This window comes from Lichenostomus cassidix, chromosome 2 (assembly GCF_008360975.1).
Source record: "Lichenostomus cassidix isolate B80296 chromosome 2, HeHo_3.0, whole genome shotgun sequence".
NCBI classification, from domain to species: domain Eukaryota; kingdom Metazoa; phylum Chordata; class Aves; order Passeriformes; family Meliphagidae; genus Lichenostomus; species Lichenostomus cassidix.
Genome location: NC_139482.1, coordinates 105,038,467 through 105,062,229, shown reverse-complemented (window position 1 = coordinate 105,062,229; position 23,763 = coordinate 105,038,467). Strand labels below are relative to the sequence as shown.

General features: G+C 39.4%; 1 protein-coding gene across 2 annotated transcripts in view; it reads left to right on the top strand.

The window, feature by feature from the left end:
• The first annotated feature begins 2,409 nt into the window (after window positions 1-2,409).
• The window catches only part of SLC35D4 (solute carrier family 35 member D4), a 52,448-nt gene continuing 31,094 nt past the window's right edge, over window positions 2,410-23,763 (top strand). Inside the window, exons 1-10 of one of the 2 annotated variants that reach the window (XM_085052693.1) lie at window positions 2,410-2,573; window positions 6,050-6,096; window positions 7,836-7,913; window positions 12,076-12,157; window positions 15,334-15,411; window positions 16,797-16,819; window positions 18,490-18,541; window positions 19,700-19,748; window positions 21,751-21,796; window positions 22,781-22,816. In XM_085052693.1, coding sequence (XP_084908819.1) covers window positions 2,502-2,573; window positions 6,050-6,096; window positions 7,836-7,913; window positions 12,076-12,157; window positions 15,334-15,411; window positions 16,797-16,819; window positions 18,490-18,541; window positions 19,700-19,748; window positions 21,751-21,796; window positions 22,781-22,816 — 563 coding nt within the window. In that variant the 5' untranslated portion in view covers window positions 2,410-2,501. Of the gene's footprint in view, window positions 2,574-6,049; window positions 6,097-7,835; window positions 7,914-12,075; window positions 12,158-15,333; window positions 15,412-16,793; window positions 16,820-18,489; window positions 18,542-19,699; window positions 19,749-21,750; window positions 21,797-22,780; window positions 22,817-23,763 lie in introns of both variants that reach the window. The other variant, XM_085052692.1, reaches the window with a different exon arrangement.

The following is a 23,763-nucleotide window of genomic DNA, read 5'->3' as shown; positions in this document are numbered from 1 at the left end:
AACATTAGCAGAAATTTATATCTTCAATCATATTCCCTCACTGTAAGTGGCCTACAAGAATTCAAACCTGCCTCTGTATTTGGCTGTAAGAAGATGTATCATCTTTGCCATAGTCTCCCACTTGTACTAAGAAATACTACAAAAAGCTCAGAGATGTCACTAATATTTTGCATGAAAATTATACCCCACTGTAATAAAAAGTGAAAAGTATTCTTACTGCATGCTTACATTAGTCTTCCTAGATATCTGTAAACTACTCTTACTCTTTTTTAAAGCTTTACAGGCTAAGTTTGTGGCACAATGCAAAGCATGCTTTTGTTTGCAAAATACACATTTGACATGCATACATAAACAGGTACTCTGCAAAGTGGAAATGCTGTATCACCTACCCTGCTGCCTCTGACACATCCATTACAGTGGCTCGTCAGGTCCTCTGTAAGTCTGGATGGACCAAACCTTTCAGCACTGGAAATCGACATCTGTGTTGGGCCACTGCCTCACAAACGAGATAGGATCATGTCTGATACACCAAAATGCTTGAATTTGTCTTGGTGCAGTGTTTACTGTTCAGCTGTTGTGCTCTGTTGACTTTTGTCTTTTGAGGCTAAATGTTGCAAGTTTGACGGGCTCATTTTATGGGCTGGATTTGACCACTTAGTGCCTCCCTCGCTCCCTAGTTTAGGCTGTGCTCATAAATAAGGTTCCTTATTTATGCTGCTTTGCTTCGTCCTCTAAAAAAAAGGGTGTATGTGTACAGAGAGAGCCATGTACTTTGAGTTACCTGAGCAAAGTCAAGGTAAGAAATGTAAAGGTAGGGCCTTGCTAATATCAGGACTGGGAAGAGCAAGGCTTACCTAGGCCATCATAAAAGAACACCCAGTAACCATGACCTGATAGGGTGTGTCTTCCACTACGTCTCATCTGCCTGGATTATTTATAGTTTACACGTCACCAATGAATCATAGCATCATAGGGTCATAAAATAGTTGCTTGGAAGGGGTGTTTAGAGTTAGCCATCCAATCCAACCCCCTGCAATAAGCACAGATTTCTCATTGTGGGAGCTTCAGAGAAAGTTTATTAGAGAAGCCCATTGAGTCAGAGGTGCAGAAAGGACCCCCTTGCTTCCTAAATTCCTTCTCAGAGAGGAACTAAGGTTGGATCTAACAGCTGGATCCAGTCTTAGCCTCAGACTGTCAATGGTTTAAGTCTAAGAAATTATAGTGATGTGACTGAATCCTTGTACAACTTCATCCTGTAGGATAAATGATGGCAAACCAGATATATTTATATAAAAATGAATGATTCAGTATGATAAATGATTAGACAGATCTTAATCAGAATTATTTACTACAGGCTACAGAAGCTAAATTTACTAGGATGGGACAATACAGTGCATGGTATCAAAACAACTGTATTAAAGCAATTCTATTAAAGCTAGCAAAAAAAATTATTAAAGTAGAGATTGATGTAACTCACCCATACCAAGCACCATGGACAAAATCTTTTTCGCTCACTCAGCCTCAAGGACTAACTTTGAGAGGTGTCCCCACCCGAAGGAAAAATCTTTATACACACTCCAAGAAAGAATATGTTAGAAGAACCTAACTCTATGACAGTGGACCAGACTTATATAGTGTAAAGTGATAGACTGTCATTCATATATCTCCAGGTCAGCTTAGCAGGTTCTCTGCCAAATCGTTGCCTCACTGTCAGGGTGTTAATTTGGGGTTGATGTGTCACACTGGTTTTATCATAATTCAACACCAAAACCATCTTGATGCCCTGTCTCAGTCCTTGTAAACAGGGCACTGTCTGAGTTGCTTGACCACATTCCAAGGCAGAGCATCCTGCTAAACATCTTTAACTAGATCAGGTTGCTCAGAGCCCCATCCAGCCTGGCTTTGAACACTTCTAGGGATGTGGTATCCACCAGCTGTTCCACTCTCACCGTGAAAGGTATCTTCCTTATGTCTTGTCTAAATCCCCTCTTACAATTTAAAGTCATTCCCCCTTGTCCTATCACTACATGTCCATATAAAAAGTCCCTTTTGCAGCTCTCTTGCAGGTCCCTTTTAGGTAGTGAAAGGCTGGTGTAAGATCCCTCCACAGCATTCTCTTCTCCAGGCTGAACATCCCGAACTCTCAGCCTGTCTTCACAGGAGAGGTGCTCCGGCCCTCTGATCATCTTCGCATCCCTCCTCTAGACTTGCTTCAGCAGGCCCTCTTGTGCTGCGTGCCTGGCCGCTGGGCGCAGCACTCCAGGTGGGTCTCACAAGGGCACAGCAGAGGGGACAATGGTCTCCCTTGCCGTGCCGGGCACGGTTCGCCCGCTGTCTCTCGGGCCGCGGGCGCTCCCGGCCGGCTCCGGCCGCCCTCAGCCCGGCACGGCCGCCGGGCGGCAGCAGCGGCCCTGCAGAGGCGGCGCCCGCTGAGGCGACGTGTCCCTGCCATGGCCGATGGCCGCCGCCCGCCGCGCCGCTCTCCGCGCCCGCGCTGACAGATGTATTTGAAGAGGTCGGCGGGCGGCCTCGCCTTCTGCCTCTTCTACCTGGCCTCCAGCTTCACCAACAAGGTGAGCGTGGCCGGGGGCAGCCTCGCTCTCGGAGGGGCCGGGCGGGGCGCAGGGAGGTGCGGGGGCGCAGGGCAGCCGGTCCGCAGCTGCGGGAGCGGGGGGCGAGGGAAGTGCAGGGACCCCGGAGCAGGAGGAGGAGAAGGAGGAGAGACGGTGCTCTCTGCTTTCCCTGCCCTGCTCAGGGAGAGCCGGACGGGACTGCCCGGCGAGTGAGAAAGTCCCTGGCACTCTAGCCCGTCGCCCATCCCAGTGTGCTCCCGAAACTGCGGGTAGGGTTGTCTGCTCCCGGTTTCGTTTTGCTCAGTGTATGACATCTTTACCTTTCCACGACACATAAGTTCCACTATTGTCTTACTTAGGAGAGCAAGGAGGCTGACATCACGTCATTCCAATGAATGAAAGTGTTATAGAGCCAGAAGTTACGCTGCACTGAAAGTATCGCCTGTGCTGTATGAATTTCATTATTGGGTGTCTGGGAACCGCACTCATTCCGAAAAGATCTGTTAACTGGAGCAACAACATCAATTATCCAAGGGGCAAATGTGAAATATTCAAAGTATTATTTCAGTAGTGAAACAAACATTAACTTCCATGGCAACTTTGTTCCTTTGACAACTTAATTAACCTACAAATTAAGTACAAGAATTTTGTTTTCCACTACATAACAATTTCTTATTCGTGTTGCTGAAATTTCTGAGCAGAAGCAGTAGAATAAAGTTGTAACATTTAAGCATAGTTTGAAAGTAGTTTTTTCACTCTGGGAGGAGGCGATAGAATAACTACTTTGTGCTGTCCTATTTATGAGTGTGCCTGTATTTCTGGCGCAGATTTCTGAAAGAAAAAAATATTGGTGAAGCAATTGGGGTATGAATTTTCTGAGGGGGATTAGAGAAAAGCAGCATTTCAGAGGTGAAAATGAAATATTTTCTGGGCATGAAATATTTTCTGAACAAAACAGTGGTTTCTGTTCCAAGATATATTTGCCATTAAGGATGCCTAGCAGTAGACTGAAGTTCAGATATGAAGCAAAGTTTGTAGGCAGAGATAATGCACTTGATTTGACAGACTGCTAAGAGCAGTGCTTAGTTAAACAGGGGCTAAAAGAGCTGCCAGGTTGCACCATGCATTGGGGAAGGTACTTGGCTTAACTGTGCTTGAGAGGAAGTCAAAGAGACATTGACAAAGAGACAGTGTCATGTGACATTGTCGATGTCACATCCATTTTCAAACCTGAATGTAGGTCTTAGTGTAATAAAGTTAAAAATAACCAGAATACAGACCTTTCAGTTGTAGCAGGGGGTGTGCAAATGCAAGCAGGGGTACAGATGTGCAGGTATATGGTCCTGATTTAAAATGCATGTGGCAGTTCTGACAGGTGTGTGTGTTACAGGACCTGTTTGAATCAGCATGCCCTGTCCCTGTATATTGATTCTTAGTGACACCCCACACACCCCAAAACTAGACCTTGCAAGGTGCTCAGCACAGTTTCCTCTCTGCTGAAAGCTTTCAGCTTCTCCTTTTGCCCTTGGCAGCTTCTGCCAGCTCCTGGAAGGAACAGCAGGTACCTTTCATTTCCTCTGAGGAAGCTTCAATCATTTTTCTCCTTTGCAGAAGTGGTATTTATATACTTCATTATGGGAAGCTTTTATATACTTCATTACGGGAAGCTGTTAGATCCTGAAGACGTGTATTTATGCCTGATATTTGCATATATACATATACAGTGTGAAGAGACACTAGCATCCATATGTGCAGGCCCAGACAAACCATGCTAAAGCAATGACACAGAGGCTTTGCTTTTTACCCTCATGTATTACATCTCTGATGGGCTTTATGGGCTGTTTAATATTTTACACAAAATAGTGTGTGAGCAGAATGTTAAGTCTGGAAGACACATTAGTCATAAGGAGACAATTATGTTAAGATTATTGCTCCTGTTCTGCCAGAGATGGCCTCTTTTGCATGATATGATTTTAATTGACTGGTGTTTATGGCTTTTTGTTCCTGTTAATCCTTTTCCCATTCAGTGTGATGTATGGAGTGTGTTCAGAAAGTGAAAGTGCAATTCAGATGATATCCTTCTCCATTGTTCAGTGTATCCACTCCATGCCTCTTATACCTTCCACGGTGACTGAGGCAGCTGCCAGCAGTTCTGTCGTGGGAAGTGTCATGAATGAGTGTTTTAGGTCACTCAAAGAGTCACCAGCAAAGGGATCAGCAAAAGCAGGTTTGATATTAAAGTGAAATCGCAACAACGTTTGTTGGCAAGGTTCACTCTACTACCACCAATACTACATTCTTACATCATTACGTCATTTTTACATTACTACATCATTACATCTACTACATCATTATTAGATGGTTAAATAAGAATAATCAAACTAAAATCAATTAATCTAAAAATCAATCAACCTAAAACGCTCTACATGGAAGTAAGAGTAGGAAAGAGTAAGGATACAAGGGAATAAGACATTCACACTGAGTCACAGGGATTGGAGTGGACCTGCTTGCCAAACTTAGCCCCAGACTTGATCAATGGTTTAGCCTAAAGGTTTTAACAGCACTTAAACATAGCAGCTCTCAATCAAAAGCTTAATTTAAACAATTTAACAAAAGATTCATGTAGAACTTAATATAGGCACAACAGTGACTCACAGGCCTGTCTTAACTTATGAACCCAATGTACTTAAGAATCTAAGAGAGCAAAATTCATAATAATTGTGCTACAACATATCCTCATTCACACACACTCAGACTGAAAGGAGTATGTACAAGGTATACTCAGGAAAAATTCCCCTCAAGGTCAGTACTCACTTTGGATGTCCTTGCATCTTCTTCATGGACAAAGGGTTGAGCTTCAAGGAGTGGATAGTATCAGCCCAGGATCCATTGTCATCGTTCAGCAATCATCCAAGTGTAGCAAACTTGAGAGTTTGCTGGCTCTGAGAGGCACCCCAACCAGAGGGAGGTTGCTGGTTGCATCCTGCTGCTGTCCACGAGAGCTCAAATGGTCTCACTCAGGACTGCTGTTTTCAGGGTCACAAGAGAGTTTGGTTTAGTCAAAGTAATTTTCCGCCCTGGTCAAAATGCGGGTTGGTAACTTTAAGAGTTCACTAACAAAAATGTTGTTCTACTTGGGTTGTTATGCACGCAAAAAAACAACTCTCCAAGGCTGTTTGTTAAAAAGCAGGAGCTTGCTGGACAGCATTAAGTTCCTGGGAGCAGACAGTATTTCTGATAAGCTCAAGTGGAGCTTAGCCCAGTAACTATTCATCAAGATTGAGGCCTCTCAAAGGGGATCTGAAGGGGAAGGGAATGCACTACAGCAAGAGAAATTGCTAAATTTTTTTTTTGTCTTTTCTAGCAAAATAAAGAAAAATAAAAATGTTTTGTGTATGTTTTGTTGCTCATGATTGTTTGTTAATATTATGAACTGTAGGTGTTTGATGTCCATTAATTTACTATTTGTTTTCCAGTATGTCCTGTCTGTCCTGCAATTTACCTACCCTACCCTTTTTCAAGGGTAAGTATTGTTTTAAGAATACAGTTGTTTGAAAAATAACTTGAATGTCTTACTGTTCCATACTGAAGCTAACTTTACTACCTCTTGTCATTTCTGGCTTTTGTTGTCTAGAGAACATACTTCATGAAGCCTTAATAAAACATTCATTAGTGTGTCTTGGTTAATTTTTAAACATCATGGAGGTGTTGTGATTAATTGAGTCCATAATTTCTCATTTTCCTTAAAGTCTTGCGCTTCAGCATAGAAAAGTAGCAATTACAGTACAACCTCTCTTTGGAAATGGCACTCGTGGATAATGTGCAGTTATGGTGTGTTCTTTGCTATGCTAGAGAAAATTAACCTTAAACCCATCTTTAGACATTCACAAATACTGTGTTGCTTCTTTTCATGCTTAGCCTTGGTTGTAGCTCTGCATCACAAGTTGCTATCATATCTTAATGACTGTAATGGGAAATTTAATGTTTTGATAAGTGTCCATATATACCATCAATGCTGTTGATGAGACATTTAGTGAAAATCTGCCCTCTTAAGAGTCAAGACTTCCCCCGTTTTTCTTTTGAGATAATATTAAAACCTTCAGACACTGGTTATCTTTCATTCCTTTTCTGCTGCTTAGCTTGGCTTACATTTTTGCCTGGCTTGCAATCCCAGGACTGCAATCAACTCTAGGAATAATTGCCTTGGGAATCTCCACTTACTTTGAGTGTATTCAGCTCAATTAAATATGCAGTGAATGCTTTCTTCATTTTTGCACACACACACACAGACTGTCTCTTGGATAAGGCTTTTATCATATGGAGAGAGGGTTTTGAGTAATTTGTTTAAAATAGACGTGATAAATCAACAGAAAAGCATATTTCAATGGCAAGCAACTGCCTTATGGCATCTGTGTCATCACAGTTATTTCCTTTTTCTATTATTTGGAAATGCATTTCAGCATCTTAATATTTTTCCATAAGTTCTGGCTTTTAGAAGTGGCCTTTCCTTAAATTTTTTTTAAGTGGCTCAGATGCAATTTAATTTAGACTTAAGACAGATGAGCAAAGAGCAAAAGAATGTAATTCTCAGCTCATGCTGTTATTGTTCGTTGTCGTTGGTTTTTTTCTCTGTATAATCTAAGACTATACTGCATAGTCCTAAGAATCTGAAACTGTCACCAACTTCTGTCCTTAAAACCTGAGACAATAGGAAATTCTTCTCAATAAGGTTTCATCACTAGTTTGGGTAGAGCATGGTCAAACCTGCAGCAAACATCAGGAAAACCTGGGTTTTAAGCTCTCATATGTTCTTCATCCAGAAAAGGCGAAGTGAGCTGTGATAGTAGCATTGAATGTTTACCATATCCATGTGAAAAATGGCCTCACTCTTCTCTCACAGTGTGGAATTGTACTAATACTGCATAGAGTGAGTATTTGTTTATTTGTGTATGTGTGAGAAAGATTTTAAATAATTGCTTAAATGCATTGCAATGAAGGGAATAATAAATAGACCCACTTCTATACTTGTTATGGATGTTAATGTTGTTTAACGTTGTAATACAATATCTCTGTCTGAAATGTGCTAGATGTTCAAGGATTTTGACCCAAGAAACATGAAACACCTCTCTGAAAACCATTAGCTTAAAGAAGAAGAAAGCTAATAAGTTATTTAAACCAGCATGCATTACTCACTTTCATACTTCTAATATGCAAGTATTTCCTAGGCCTCACATATTATTTTCTAGTGTTGTTGTATTTCAGGTGGCAAACATTGGTGGGTGGACTTCTGCTTCACATCTCCTGGAAGCTGGGCTGGGTGGAGATAAACTTGTGTTCAAGGTACTGCAGGTTTTTCAGCATCTGCCAAACACTTATTTTCTGTAGCTGGATTACAACATAGTTAAATTGGTCATGGAAGTTACTAGCTGGCTAAAAGAGAGACTGGGGGGGGTATGTGGTGTGTGCATGTTTTGGATGTGTGTGTCTTCTTCACAAGACGTAGAAGAGAACTTGCATCTTAGTCAAATGGGTGTTTAATGGCACACACTTAAACTGACTGCTAATATAGTGTGGTTTCAATTTATCCTTGGTCAGACAACCAAAAAGCCCTTAGTGAAAATGATAACTTATCCGACCATCTGTACATATCTCTTCCCTGAATTGCTTTTTAGTATTATAAGAGAAACCTTGGTAATGTTAGTTAAGAGCATTGACTCAACCTTCCACAAAACCCTTAGGGCTGTGAAGTGCCTTTTCCTGAGAGCTGTGTCTCATAAATGGGGATCATTCACCTTTTTCCAACTGATCAATCACTGAATCTTCATCTCAGGAGATACTAAAATCTTTCCTGGGTAATGACTTGAGTATTGTGACTTGGCTCTGAAGCTGGGGGAGTTTGGACTAAATGATTGCCAGACATCCCTTCTAATGTACCTTTTTCTCAGTGATTCTGTATTAGCAAGTGCCAACTGATGAACTTTCTGTTCGAGGTTCAAACAATTGGCTTGAAAAACTGAATCTCCTCACTTGGAATGAAATCCTGTATGTATGTCAGAAAAACCAGGTAGTGTTCTGTTTTCTTGTCCATGGAAGTAAATACATCACCACGAAAATATAAGTGAGGGTGTAAATGAAAACAGAATTTAGCTTCCTATTTTATAGCTGCAGTCAACTGAGGATATCTTAAAAGCTGTCAAGTGACTTTGGTAGAGACAGGATTAAGGTCCTAACCTTGCTTTACTGGCAGTTACTGATACATATATATATGTATATATAATTATCAAATTTATTTTTTTATGCAGATTTTGTTTTCACAGAACAGTATAGAGGAATACAGCCATCAGTAATGTCCTTTTATAGTTCAGCTTTTCATCTCTAATGATTACTAATGATTACTGCTTTAATTCACAAAATTAAAGAAGTTGAATTTTTTTCCCCAGCTTGGAAAAGATACTTTTGTCTTTTCAAAACCTGGGAAGACATTAAAGAAAATAGAGGACAAGAACCACTCTCTGATGTTGAAGAGTTTGTTTATACCTAAGAAAAGTTTTGATGAAAAAATAGTGCATGTTTTGATCCTGGAGACTTGAGGCCACTAGATGTCAGCACACTGTAGGGAAAGGGGTTGAAATACCTCTCGAGAAACGTCTTTGTTAGCTTAGTTAATACAGGATAACTGTTCTAGAATAGACTGAATGGAACAACCAGAATTAATTGACATGCTGTGGCTGTAATTCATCCAGCTATTTAAGCTTGAGTTTAAACCTGTCTTTCTTCACAAGGATTAGGCACATGCTTTAATGCTTTGCAGAGGTGAATTTGTAGCATATAGCTCCTGTATTAAAAAAACCAAATCAAAGCCGAAACAAAAAACCAGACCCCAAACCCTCTAAACCTCCAAAGTACTACCAACAAAAAACTTCACCAACAAACAAACAAACATAATGTGCAGTGGTGATTTTAATGCTACCACTGGGATATGGACATTTCCATTACCCCTTACAGAATATTGGTCTCTGAATCTATCTGTAGGCTTAGAGGGAGTGGTTTGTGTATATGTAGGAGACTTAGGAATATCACTGCCAGTCTTCAGTCTTGTCATGCTTCAAATAATAGACTGCCATCCATTTGTTTGTTTATTTCCACAAAATCTTAATTTTTCTGTCACATGGATTGATCTCAAATACTTTCTAAACCAGTTCAGATTATCCCGAAGTGTCTCAGCAGAATTAAATTGTTACATAGAGATCGTTGCCCTTTGTCTAAAGTCCAGAATACTAACCTCACTATAAAGACCAAATAAAACCATATTATTTAGATTAATCTCACTTAGGTTTTGTGGATAACCTGCTTTGCGTCTGCTTCCCCCAGGTCATACTGTAAGGGACTCTCCATTATTGCTTCTAAACAGCAAATGTTGATTGTCTGCAAAGCTTTTATCCAAAACAAGGGCTCTGTGGAGCACAGAGGAACATGTAGCATCTTCATGAGGCTTCCAGTGCTGCAGTCTGCTGCCCAGCTTCTGTCTAACCCTTGGAGGCACAGAAGTCTGATATGTTCTGATTGGCATTTCTTATAGTGCTGCATTTCCCTCACAGCTAAGCAGCAGCTCAGAGCCTTACTTGAAGTGTCATTTGGGAGAATCTACCCATTGCCTAACGTGGGCTTTGGATTTAGCCATACAACAACCACAAACTCGTCAATTCTTTTCCTGTTTTGCATGTACATCACTGTATTGCCAACATAAGAAGCTGCTAATTGGTTTACATACAAGACAGATTGTTGATGCTGACACACTGCATCAAACATCCGTACATTCTTTTTCAGTAAAAATTCCCACTTGGCAGCATAAAATTCTACCCTTACATCATGGAAAAAGCATCTGAAGTCCTTTTCCACTGCACTTTGCAGAATGGCATTGGAGATGAAGACATATTTGGGATTCCTACAGTTTAGTGGTGGGGAACATGAAAGAGTGATATTTTTATGTTCTAAATGAAAATTTGGTTTTTATCGTGTGTTCCTTTTATCTTCTCAGACCCGCTTTCTTTTCTTTCCTCCCCCTTTCTTCTATTTGTCGCTGTTCCAATAGGGTGGGGGGCTATTTTTGTTGGTGTCTGATGTGAATTGATTGGTAATGAGGTATGAAAGTATTAGATCTGGGTCTTGATGAAATTCCAGTTGAAGTCAATAACCTCAAAAGAAACAGTGTTTTTATAAAAATTTATGGTGACTAGTCAATAAAACCCAGAGCAAATATTTATGCCAGTGAAAAGGATCTAAAGATTATTTTTGTGACCCTGGGTTTTCTGTTGAGTATCTTGGAAAATTATATATATGACACAGAGGAAATGTGATATTTTTGGTTTTCCCCTTGTCTGTGATTATGTGAATCTTTGCGTATGTTTTGTCTTCATTCATACTGTTCTGATTTCAAAGTTTAGTGGTCTGTTTTCTTGTGTTCCATGAAGTGTGGTAGTGTAGCAGTACCTATTGTTACATTTAATGTCCGAGGTGCTATTTGGAAGTGTAATACAAATTAAGGAGCTACAAGCAGTTTGCTTTTGTTTTGAGAGCCAACACAGCTCACCAACATTTTCTCCACTTTAATTCAAAGCTTCAGAAGAGTGAATGGGGCAGCCATGTCTTCAGTCCTGGGAAGTCCTTGGTTCAGGCCTTTACCTCGCTGCTACTCCTTTCTTCTCTTGCTCAAAATCTTACATTATTCTCTCTGAAATTCACCACCTACCTGATCTCTTTTTCCCTTTAAGTAACAAGATCAAAAAAAGGAAAAGTGCAAGTTCTGAAGTCCCTTCTCAGAACTGAAACCTGATTCTACTGCAGTAACCATGGCTAAAAAAAATTTAATCAGATCAATCTGATGACTTCATTCCTCCATTAGTTGTCAAACTGCCTCTAGGAGTTTGGCTTAGTCAAAGGAATATCATTAGGAAATCTCAAGAGATAGGCTCCCACAGAGACAATCTGATCTTCAGGAAGAATCTCTTTGTAAATCTGGCTGAGAAATGGATGTGTGGGTGGCCAAGTGTATTTGTACATAGTGAAAATGTGTGTTGTCTGTGCAAGTGCGCCATTTTATGCCTTCATTTGTCAGGTTTTGTTCCTTTCACAGAACATCAAGGAAATTAGTTGAAATGTCTCTCCTTTAAAACCCAATTGGAGTAATTTCTAAGGGAGGAAAAAAAAAAGAACGCAATTTTGGAGGGAGAGGAGCCAGGGAAGGAATAAAACAAAGAAAATATACCTGCAGTTAGTTCCTCTATCAGTTTAAATAAAATTAATAATTTCTGACTTGGACTCCTAAGTAAATGGGAGGGATACTGAGCAATCAGACAGTGCACATTTTAGTATTTATGTATTTAATATGCACATTTGAAATTTATGTACGTAATACATAACATTACATTCATTGCAAGCAACTGTTGCTTTCTGTATGTAAACAGAATGTGGTGAAATAATGGGATTTTAATTGCTTTCACAGGTCTGAAATCCTGTCATGGCTTCCCGCATCAGTACTTTTTGTGGGCATTATTTATGCTGGCTCTAGGGCACTCTCTAGATTGGTAAGAAACAAACCAGTAGAAGTCGCTTCTTTAGTACCTCTACTTTGTAAACAAAGAACATTCCCTTCATACATGGTGTTTAGTGCTGTTCCTGGGTTGAGGGGAAAGGAGGGAGGAGGGGTTTAAATAATAGATCAATTGTTAATGGAGCTAATGCAGCAGTCCAATCTTACTATGTATCAGAAAGCATCTCTGTGACAATCCAAAGCACTCAGCATCTCTCCAGAGTACTCAGTGTTTTGCTGAAGAGATCCTCAGTGGTCTGAATTGTACAAGTAGGGAAGAAGATGAAGAAATCTGTAGCTGTAACTTTGCAAAAGGAGGAATGGGGTTGTGGGATCTGTGGGAGATCCTTCCACAAAACTGATGAAGACCATTTCAGTGAGAAGCTTTTGATTCTTTGCAGGATTTGAAAAAATAAATAGAAAGGTGGAAAGAGATTATGGGAAGGGTTTTATGATTCATTTGCATCACAATAATTTACCAAATGTTTACAGAATGTCAAATCTGCTTTCATGAAACTTGAATGCTTTATTCTTAAACTATATAGTCTTCCTTAAAAAAGTAAAATAAATTGGTGGCATTAATTTTTAAAAACAACAATGTTTTGCTGCTGTTATGCTGTCTGCAAGCCCAGATCCTGCAATAGTTCCCTTCTGCATTCTGTCAATGCATCGTAATGTAACTCCAGAGCCAGCTTGCTCCTGTCTCCTCCTAAGCCCCAAGGAGGATCAAAAGGGACTTTTTTCACCAGATTCGGATTGCAGTGATGCCTTGAAAATCCCAGTAGAGAGACAGAGCAGAAAAGAACAGGAGGTCTCTGTCCTCATAAGCAAGGTTGGGGCCTTATCTTGGACACAAATAATCTTGGGAAAGCACAGGCATGTGCTCAGGAGCCCCATGCTCCCAGATTAGTTTTATCTCAGGGTGATTCCTCTTGGTTCCTTGTCAAAGGAAGTTCCATTGGGCTTCTTCGGTGTAAGGTAAGCAAAGTTCCCTAAGGAAAGCCCTGTCTGGAATCAGCAATAAGTCCTTGGCAGCAGCATCTTTTCTGCTTGCTCACCTGGGTGGTGAAAGAGTTATGAATCACATCCTCTCTGTTATTTCTTCTTACTTCCTAGTCATCCTGTAAGTTATTGTGTTTACCTGCTATTCCTGCTCTGGTCACTCATGAGTGAACTGCACTGGAGTGGCAGAAGGGCTGTGAAGGGTTTTGATTTTTATCTGAAACCTTTCTTAAGGTGCATCTCCCATTTCTTAATGGCATTTGTTGTACATGAATGGGAATTTAGAGATCTAATTATGTGGCCATTTAACAAGGCAAGACAAAGAGACAAGTAGTCTTAGGCTATAATTTTTATGTGTTGCCTTGTAGTGGGGCTAAATGCAATCTGATGTAGAAGCTTACAATAACTTTGTGTACAACAATTTTATGACAAAGTGAGAAGGAAAGTGGGCTCTTCCAAACTCATAGCTGAATTGGCTCATCTCAACAGCATATTGGAATTAAGTGGGTTTATTCCTAAAGCAGAAATTATGTGTACTTTTATTATCAAATCCAAGGGGACCCACTTTCAAACACTCCTGTATACTGGCAAAGCTACAACTTCCATCTCTGTTTGTGCCTCTTCCTAGAGGTGCTGGCAATCTCCCCAGACCAAGGATTCAGGGCTATAACTGGAGGAGGACTGCTTAACTCTGGACTGTGATGCATTAAAAAAAGTATGCAGAGCCGTGAGGGGAGATTTGTACCAAGTCTATTCACCCTGCCTGCCCAACCAGTAAACCTTTCTTTTCATAAACATTAAGCCCACTCACAAATTTAAGAAATACTTGCATCAAAGGCAATAGACATATGGAGAAGGTTAACTGGGCTAGGCAAACTGGAGCCATTGTTGGCTCCAAAATACATTTGGAAGAGCCAAAAGCAGAAGGGAGGAGAGAAAAACCCAACAAATTGGCTTTCACAAAGGGAGGAACGTAAATTCTGCTGTCAACTTTCCTTATTTATGGGTATTTCTTGTATTTCCTATTACTGTGTCAAGCTCAGAGTGCTTTTATGCTAGATACTTCTGAGTTAATGTTCTCAGTTGTCCAGCAACAGGGTTGAGAATTGATTTTCAGTACTGGTGAAGCTGGATCCAACAACTTCATGCCAGTTGTGTTTGTGTGATTTTCATTCTTATCTTGCTGTAACTACTGTGTTTCTGGATCCACCCCAGTTGTCATTATGACTTAAAATGTTTAATGAGCAATGCTTATCTGGCTTTATGGTAAAGAAAATAAAATTACAGAAAATACACAAGGTCACATTTGAGAGAGATTTGCTGCTTCTGTCACCTGGTACTTACAAGCTTGGACATCACTGAGAAATTAATGCATTTGCTGCTACTGTGATTTAAATACTATACACTAGTGGGGAAAGACTGCGTCCTAAACTTGTTAAGTCTTTAGATTATCTTAATAGGAGCAGACAATTGCTTCTGTTTCCACTGTCTGAGAGACCATGGATCTGATTTGGAGGAAGTGTTATGAACCACTAATTCTGGTTGGGTTTGCCTGGGGCAATGGTTGTTTGATTCACTATTGTTATCATTGGGGTTTGTTTCTTAATGATTTCATGTTGGGATGGTGTCCAGATACCTCAGTGGATACAATTTCAACATCATTTATGTATGAACTATTGCATTCCTATCCTAATTTTGGGCAGCTCTTCCTAGCAGTAACTGAAAGCAATCACCTAAAATCGTCTTGCCCACAGTTCTGTTGCTAGGAGTCACACTGTATTCTTAGTACCAGCTGACAGAGGTGGAACAACAAATGAGAACTGTTTACTGTGGAGGCTGCAGATCCTGGATCAGAGAGGGAAAACCAGAGGGAGAAACCTGGAGCAAATCTCACTGGGTAGCTGTGTACATATAAAGTGACTGAGCACTCATCAGTTGGAGACACAGCAAGCGGTGTCCCACCACGGTCTATGTTTAAAGATGTCTGTGCCATGTGGTAGTGACTGGAATGGGTTAAGTCTTTTAGGAGATGTGGCATGAATTTACAGCTTCAAAAACAAAACCCCAAAGCACAAACATGTGGGACAGCTGTCTGTAGGAGGAGTGCCCTTTCCTGTGTGTGTGACTGTTCTGGGCTGATTTGGCATTTTTGTTCTCTCCCCATGGCAGCCAATCCCGGTGTTCCTTACTGTGCACAATGCAGCAGAAGTTATAACCTGTGGGTTCCAGAAGTTTGTGCAGAAAGAGGTAATTGATCTATTAATCAAGGTAACTCCTGTGATAGAACTGCCCTATAACAAGATATCTAATTTCTTTTAATACAGGCATCAGTGGCAGGTACTTTTCTAGACTCACTATAATAACTCTCACTATAATTATTGAGTAATAATGAGACTCGGAGCTTTTTGCTGTTGACAAGTATCTATACCGGTGTTTCCTTTTCCCCTTTAGTTGGTGAAATGCTGCAGATACATATCACCAGTTTGATCTGCATTTTTAAGACTGGCTTGGTCTTGCTTGTTTTTTCCTGTTGAAAATTAATATTCCCTCTCCCTCATGCCCCACATAAAAATCTCATTGTTTGAGCTGAGAGGGAGGAGGACTACGTCCTTAGATCTAATCAGAATAATATATCTAGTGTATTGTATGATAGGTCACATCTCCACATAAAATGCAGGAGGAACGGTGCGCTTTTTAGTTTGTTTTGAATGCTTGAGATTCTGCCCCTATGAAAGCCTGGAGAGTAATTTCTGCACCCTTTCGTAAGAGCTGAGGTTTTTTTCTCACAAACTGCATTGAGAAGCCTTCTTTTTAGGCTTTTCTTGAAATGTTCTTCTAACTGACTAAAGAGCTGCTGTGTGAACTAACACTGGGAAATCATTAATCACAAAATTGTTTCTACAGTAGCATCTGGCTTGCTGTGAAAGGCATCTTCCCTTCATTATATCTGTTGTCTATATAGAAGACAGATAAATGACCCATGTTTACTATGTCTAACAAACAAGAGATCACTGAGGTTATGCCTAAGGGACATAGCAGCATGTACCATGGCATGTCCCTGTGTCATTGTCCTCTGATTAGTGTCACTGTCAAAGTGTTTCATATTTTCCTTCTATGTCACATGCTTATGACTCCTCTCTTTGAAAACAAAAGCACTACAGACAAGGATAAAGCAAACACAGGCTTTACTGGAAGCTTCTCAGGAATAATTTTGTATCAAAGAATTGGGAACAGTTTAGATCAAGACTGATTTGACTGGGATAGTACCTAATTAGGAAAACTCAATATTTGAGTACATACATTACACAGTTTTGGTATAATTCAAGTTAAGTTTGAAAACCGGGTATAAAGTTAATGTCAGGTTTTAGGTTTACCTGCTGGTAAATAACCTGGAAATATAAATCAAGCTGAAGTAGGCTAATCTGCAATCCTGAATCTTCTTTTTCAAATTAAATTTGCTAGGTGGTGCTCAAATGTAATGGGATGTTGAATGTTGCTCATTGGAGTTTTAATGTGTGTGGTGCAGTATGATCAGCTGTCACCACTTTCCAGTTTTTGGAAGGATAAAACAATATTTTACCATTTTTATATATATTTTTTCATTTTAATCATACTTTCTTTTTTTACAGCAGACCACTCATCTGAAAGTCTGTAGGTAAGCTTTTAATATTACTCAGATTCAGATTTGTTTTGGCTCCAGCTTCTGTAGTTGCTTCAGATAATAGCACACCAAAACAATGAAGAATGTAAGGCACATTCCCGTGGGCACTGATCCTATATTGCAACATAGGAGTAGTTAAATATTTTTTGGGGTTTTTTAACAATTGCTTTAATAGTTTGATGTGTTTTTTCTGCTTACAAAAATGAAATTAATGAAAAAGCAGTGCTCATAACAGTGCTTTTGCAAAGGAGATGGAAACGAGGCTTGAAGTTCCAGTGGGTAATCATAAACAGTAAGAGAAAGATAATTAGTGAGTTATAAAATACCTAAAAACACCTTTCCTTAGAAGTGAAAGGTAAATGAGATCCATTTCTGGTAGAACCATTCATAGTGATGTGGGGGTCAGTCTCTTTTGCCATGTCTCAAGTGAAGAGACAAGAGGAAATGGCCTTAAATTACTCTGGGAGAGGTTCCGATTAGATATTAGAAAGAAAAATTCTCTGCAGGAGTGGTTTGGCATTGTAATAAATTGCCAGGGAGGTAGTGGAACCCCATCTCTGGAAGTGTTCAAGAGTTGTATGGATGTGGCACTTGGAGATATGGTTTAGGGTGATTATGGTGGTGCTGGGTTGAGAGTTGGACAGATGATCTCAAAGGTCTCTTTCAAACTTGATGGTTCTGTGATACTGAGCTACACAACTACCAACCCTTGCTGGCCCTGGTTATTTAGGCTTCAGAAAGGAGATAGAAAGGGACAAACAGAAGTCAACCAGTTAACAGTCATGTGTTAAAAATTTGATTCTATGTCCCCACACACCCTTGAAGAATGGATATTTGCTGTCCTCCACATCCTGTAATCTTTTAGCTGCACTTAAGAATGGATAATGTTGGGTTATAATTTAGTATACTTAGGGGCATTATTTTCCTAATTTCTTCCTGTTGTTTCCATTATCTGACTTGCTGTGGCCTTGTCTTTGCTACCAGATTATTGTCAAGGATACAATTTTTAAAATAATTTTTATTCTGTCTTTTCCCATGCCCTTAGAGAGTAGGAAAATAAGCTGAAAAAACAAGTATATGTTAATATGAACAGTGACAGTCCACAAAAGTTCCACATCAGTGTATTCCATGTAGCTTGAAAAGTACTGACTCAGCCACAGGTTAAGAATTTATTTCGCCTAAATCAGTGGAGTAGAAGAGGACATTTCTAGTGTAATACCACTTACCCCCACCTTGCTCTGTGTTCTGGAGTAACAACATCTGATAATGGAGTCACCTCTGCTGAAATTCGTGTTAATGAAAGAAGTTTTTGGTAACCATTCAGCCAAAAATTGCCTGATTTTAGCTTTCTGAAGAAGCCTAGGAAAGCCAGATTACAAGCGAAGAATAATATTCTCTACCAAAAAAACTTGTTTTCATCACTTCTGAGGTGTTTTGTGCTGCTTCTCTTCTCATAAAACTTTGCTGTGTAAAAATTATGAAGAGTGCATGATGTAAAACTTAATTTTGGTGGCAGAAATTGCTTCTTAAATATGGAACAATAAAATTAAACAAGTTAAGTCTCAGTGTACAATTGAATGGAATTGCCTGTACTTTGCTGAGGGTACAAAACCAGGTTGAAAGCTTTTGGTGTTGCTTTTTTGTTTTCTTTCTTGTCTCCACAGTGTGCTGTTCCTCCTGGCAGCAGCAGTGTGCCTTCCTTTGTGTGACACACAGGTGAGCTCTGCTTTGTAAAGCAGCTCCAGTTAGGCCTTGATGTTTGACATCTTGTTATCATATGAGGGATGCAGCTTTTACTTGTAAGCTAGAGTATGATTCCTGCGAGGGAATTGTAAATGTTTCCTGTTGCCGTGTTGTAGTCTTGCTGCGTTTACTGTGTTTGCGTCGTGGTAAAACCTCTGAGCAGTGTGGACATACAGCCCTTTGGTGAAGGTGGTGGCTGGGGAAACCACAATTTTACTTCTTAATAGGGCCTACAGCAAATCACTTACATTTGAATTAATTGTGTGTGCTTTTCAGTAAGTTCCTGAATTAGTTTTGTATTCACTGTACACTTTGTAGCTACCTGAGAAAGAAAGGAGGTACCTCCAGAGAGAGCTCTATCCAGCAAAGATCTATTAATTGGAGATTCTCTTTTGGAGACTTAGGAAGGCTGCTCCCTTGCTTTAGATACCTCAGTTAATATCTGAAATCAGATGAGTCTGGAACTTGTCTGGATACATCTGATAAAATGTGGCCATCAAAAGTGTTGCACCTGCACTAGCTCTCTTCATAGTCCATGGTGCAGAGCAGGATCTCCTGATATATAATGCATCTCACCTGCAAGCAGACATCTCAAATATGCCAGGTGAATTCCTCTCAAAAATGTTTGGTTTTCCCTATTGATTTTGAAGAGGGCCTACTTTGCTCAGACAAATGTTCTTTTGAAGCCTTCTTTTGGATATTCTGTTTAGTTGGAGCCTTGGAGAGAGACTGCTTAGCTGCTGCAGAGGCTCAGAGGGGAAAGGAGACAAGACAAAAACCTTTGTGGTTGTCCTCTGATCATCTTGCCCTTCCTTGATTGCTAATACAAGACTAAATGGGCTGGTGTCCATATGCTTAGACTGCTTAAATTGTTGTACACATCTGAAGGAAATTGAATTATCCTTGCTGAGATGAGCTGAGAGCCTGCATAAGTGGCATATGCCAGATTTCTAAGTGTGAAGTGTGACAGGAAGAGTTTCAATCTTCCTAGTCTTCTTGAGTCATCTTCCCTTTCTTTGTAGCACAGGCTCCCACTCACTGTACTTGCTTTGCAGAGCTAACTGCAGGGAAATTGCCATATGTATGTCTACATGATTGTGCTTTTATTTATGTAAATGTTCTTTATTGCAGTTTGATCCAAATGGATATTTTTGGGCTCTAATTCACTTGATCTGTGTTGGTAAGTAATTTTCTTTTGGAAAAAGGATTAGGAAGAGTATATGTGTTGGAGAAACCAGCTTTATTATGAAGTTACTGATATTTGAGACTCTATATGTAAGAAACACTTGGAAAGAATGAAGATCAGTAAATATAACAAAGTGTATTCCTTTTATAGCTTTTATGCTGAAAACAACTCAGAACAAAATACATATTGCAGTCTGTTAACAGTGGATGAAACCATGCACATACAATTTTAATCAGCAGTAAGCTTTTCTGGTTGTTTTTTGATGGTTTCCTACTGAGAGAGACTTATTTCTGAGGGGAGAAGAAACTTGAAAAAAACAAGAAATAACTTGTCCTTAGAGCTTTTTTGCACACACAGATTTTATTTAAAAACTGACAAAAACACACTAAAATATCATGAAATGTGATCCCAGAGGAAGGATGTTGAAATGTTGGGGTTTTTTAGGCAATCATATGCATTTAAAAAAATGTTAACAATGAGTTGCATAATGTATCAGGTTTTCTTTTGTCTTTTTTTCCAGACCAAATGTTGATTTGGATAAATCATAGTTCTTCCCTGAAAAGCTAGAAACTGTCAGACCCAGAAAAATCTGAAGAAAACAAGAGTAGTAATATTTGTCTAGGAGATTTTTGTCTTTTGGAGTATTTTGGTGGATAATAAGGGACTTGTTTTTGATTCTTATCTGTCCTATATACTGACTGAGTGACTCATTCATATGTTAAGTCTTGTCTGCAGATTAAGGATGATACCTTCTTTGTTTCTTCTATTCATACTGTAAAATTTTTAGGGCAGAGGTAATGTGTTTGTATGTATTCCCATCTAGGGAGGTCTGGAAATCCAATCTGAAATGTTAAAGTACAAATAAGAAAGAGTTTGGGTTTGGTTTTTTTTTGAGAAATGTTATATGATAAACATTTATTCATTTATATAAAAGTAAAAGCTGTGGATTTTCCACTTCAAATACTTGTTTACTGTAATGAGTGATGTTCTTGCTTTCTCAAAGGCAAGGGGTCTCCTATGTAAAGCAGTGCTTGGTCACGGAGGTGGAAAATTGCTTAGAGAGTCTTCAGAATGCTTCTTTTGTGTATTTGCAATGTGTAGGAAGTGCCAGTATAATGTTTATGTGCAAAATATAGCTGCCTTCAATTTCTCTTGGTTTTTTGAGTTGTTGATATGGCTATTGGGAGTTATTTTTGTAATTAGATTTCCTACCAACTGAAATGAAGGTGCTACGAGAAAGGGCAAAGAGAAGAACTAACTACATCATAAATCAAGACAGAGCATTAGAGAAAGGATGTGTGTTCTACCCTTCAACTTGTCTAACGGAGGCAGAATTGAGGAGTTCTATTTCGTAGCATTCTACTGGGTTTACTTTCCATGTCCCGGTTTTCTCTGTGAAGAAAAAGATTTGCCCCAAAGACTTGAAGAAAGAGTCTGAAAAAATAGAGCCTGAAGTTGTGTTGTTTCTTCCATGAGTGCTCAAAGCTTTACCCAGAACAGAAATGGAAGCTAACAAGAGGTAGATGGGTGGGTCAAGAATGTAAAGAACCTGAAGACCCCAGAGCTGAGAGAACTTTCAATAGAAAAGATGGTTTAGAGCCTACAGCTCTATGTAAATGAACATATATATCATAGAACTTACCCCCAAAACTGTGTGGGCTGAAGAACCCATTCTGTGGCACTTTTCTGTATGTATTTACACACAAAACCACACACACACACACACACACACAATCCCTCCTTTGCTGTTGCTGTGAGCTAGAAGTAGGAGTAGTAGAACCACAAGGCATGACTGTAGTCAGAGCTGATAACACTTTGAAAAACATTAATTTGAAGCAATAGGCTCATTTTACTCATGGTTTAGGAATTCTTTGTGCTGTGTTGCTAAACTGTAATTCAAAGGGGTTCCATGTCTGACAGTGCCATGGCCAAACAAGCTGTTGTTTGTCAGAATGATTGCACGATATGGCAATTACACATGTCATTTCAATTACAGGGGCTTACAAAGTATTTCACAAGTTGTGGAAACCTGGCTCTTTAAGGTAATGTGTTTTCTTATTTTATAAAGAGAGATGATTGTGTTTTAGGGAGCTCTGCTTTATCAGCAGGAGCTGAGCCACTCCTGGTTAATCATTAATGACTTCTCTTGCAAGAGGAACCTTATTTATTGTTGTAACAATAGCATGTGGTTATTGATAGTTATACTGCTAACTGGAACACTGAATTAGTTTTAAACAGTGTATTAACCAAGGGTGATGACTCAGCCCTGGAAAAAAATACCCTAATTACTGGTACAGGTGTTAAGAGGAAGTGTAAGTCTGTGTTCCTGTGGAAAGCTTCATGGTTTGAATCTGTCACCATGTCCCTTTATGACACAGTCCCAAAAGTGTTCAGCAGCTGGTGACTTACCACAGGACTGGAATGGCTGAGTACCTTAAACACCTTGAAACCTTGCAATAATCCCATGTACACGTTAGAACTGCAACCACACAATAGTAGTCTTGGAATCAGGTGGCATTACATGTTCACAGTGTCTATAATTTGCAGTTGTCTGTATGGATGGAGATGGATATGTTGACACTGCATATGAAGTACACAGTACATGCATGGATAAGCTTACTTATTTCAAAACCATTTTCCGTCTCTGGTTAAAGGGTCTAAATTTTAATCAGTCTCACTTCGTCGTCACTTTAATTGAAACTCCCACTGACAGTAAGAACAGAAATAATGTGTGAATTATGCTTAAATTAATATGTTGGTTAATTGATAATTGATTGGTGTTTATGAAATTATTACTTATATACATAAAATATATTATTTATATGACTATAATTACATATTATGTTTATAATGTATTTAATGTATTACTTAATGATTATTATTATAACATTATTATATATTATAAAAATTAATATTATGTGATATTACAGCATTACTGTATATTACTGCTTAATATACTGATCTGTTCCACCAAATGAAGTGCATTGCTAAAAAAACCACCTTTTTTTCCTTCCCTCCTCTCCCAGTGATCTGGACCAACAGTACATCAACTATGTATTCAGGTAAAATGAATAGGTCTTTGATACACCATAGTTGGCTTTATGTGGTATATGTTTTCATTTTCAACTGTGGCTTGCTGAGGAAACTCATAGCTACCACTACTTAAATGTATTTATTTAGCAGGACATTCACTGAAAGAACAGTGCTAAGCTGAATGGCTTAGCAGCTGAATTTTTTTGGCTCTGGTTGTATGTGGACATGCCAATATACACCTGGGGAGGTAACGAGGTGTTAATTATGAATTTTTAAATCACCACGTGCACAAGTGATCTATCACTTCCAGAAATAATATTTACTGAGTAACTCCCTGGCAATACCCCACTTCAAAAAATAAAACTTGTACAAAATTGCCAGAAGGGGAGGTAGTGATTACAAAAGTACTGTGAGCAAAGAACATGAGCGGTAACTGATTGTTCAGACTGCTGTTAGTGGGATTGAGTAATTCTGACTTTCAGTTGTTTTTCTGATCTGGAGATATAAAAGTGGCTTGTTATTTTGTAGCTAGTGAAAGAGCCTGAATCACTGACCAGATTCCCCTGCTTTTTTAAATCCAATCTGTTTCTCAAAGAACCACAAACCAGGACATTCAGTGTACATGGCTGCTGCTGGGTTTTTGTGAGGCTTTACTTCAAGTATGGCGCCTAGAGACTTGATTGAATTCTCTTCCATCCATAATCACATGTAATATAGGTTGGCCTCTTTTCTTGGGATTGTACCTAAAAGCATTTGGGAACACTGTGAAGTATGAATAATGAATTCAAAGAAAAGGTGGTCAGAATTAATGAAAGAGGGAGCAGAAGTTGGCAATAAGCATAATAAAAGTGAAGTTGTGCTAGTCTATTTGATTAGATAGACCTACGCTCTTGTCTGGCTACATGAAATTTCCTTGGTAGGAATACATCAGGTAAACCAGTGTAGGACAGTTTCTTCACTTCAATTCCCATTTTTA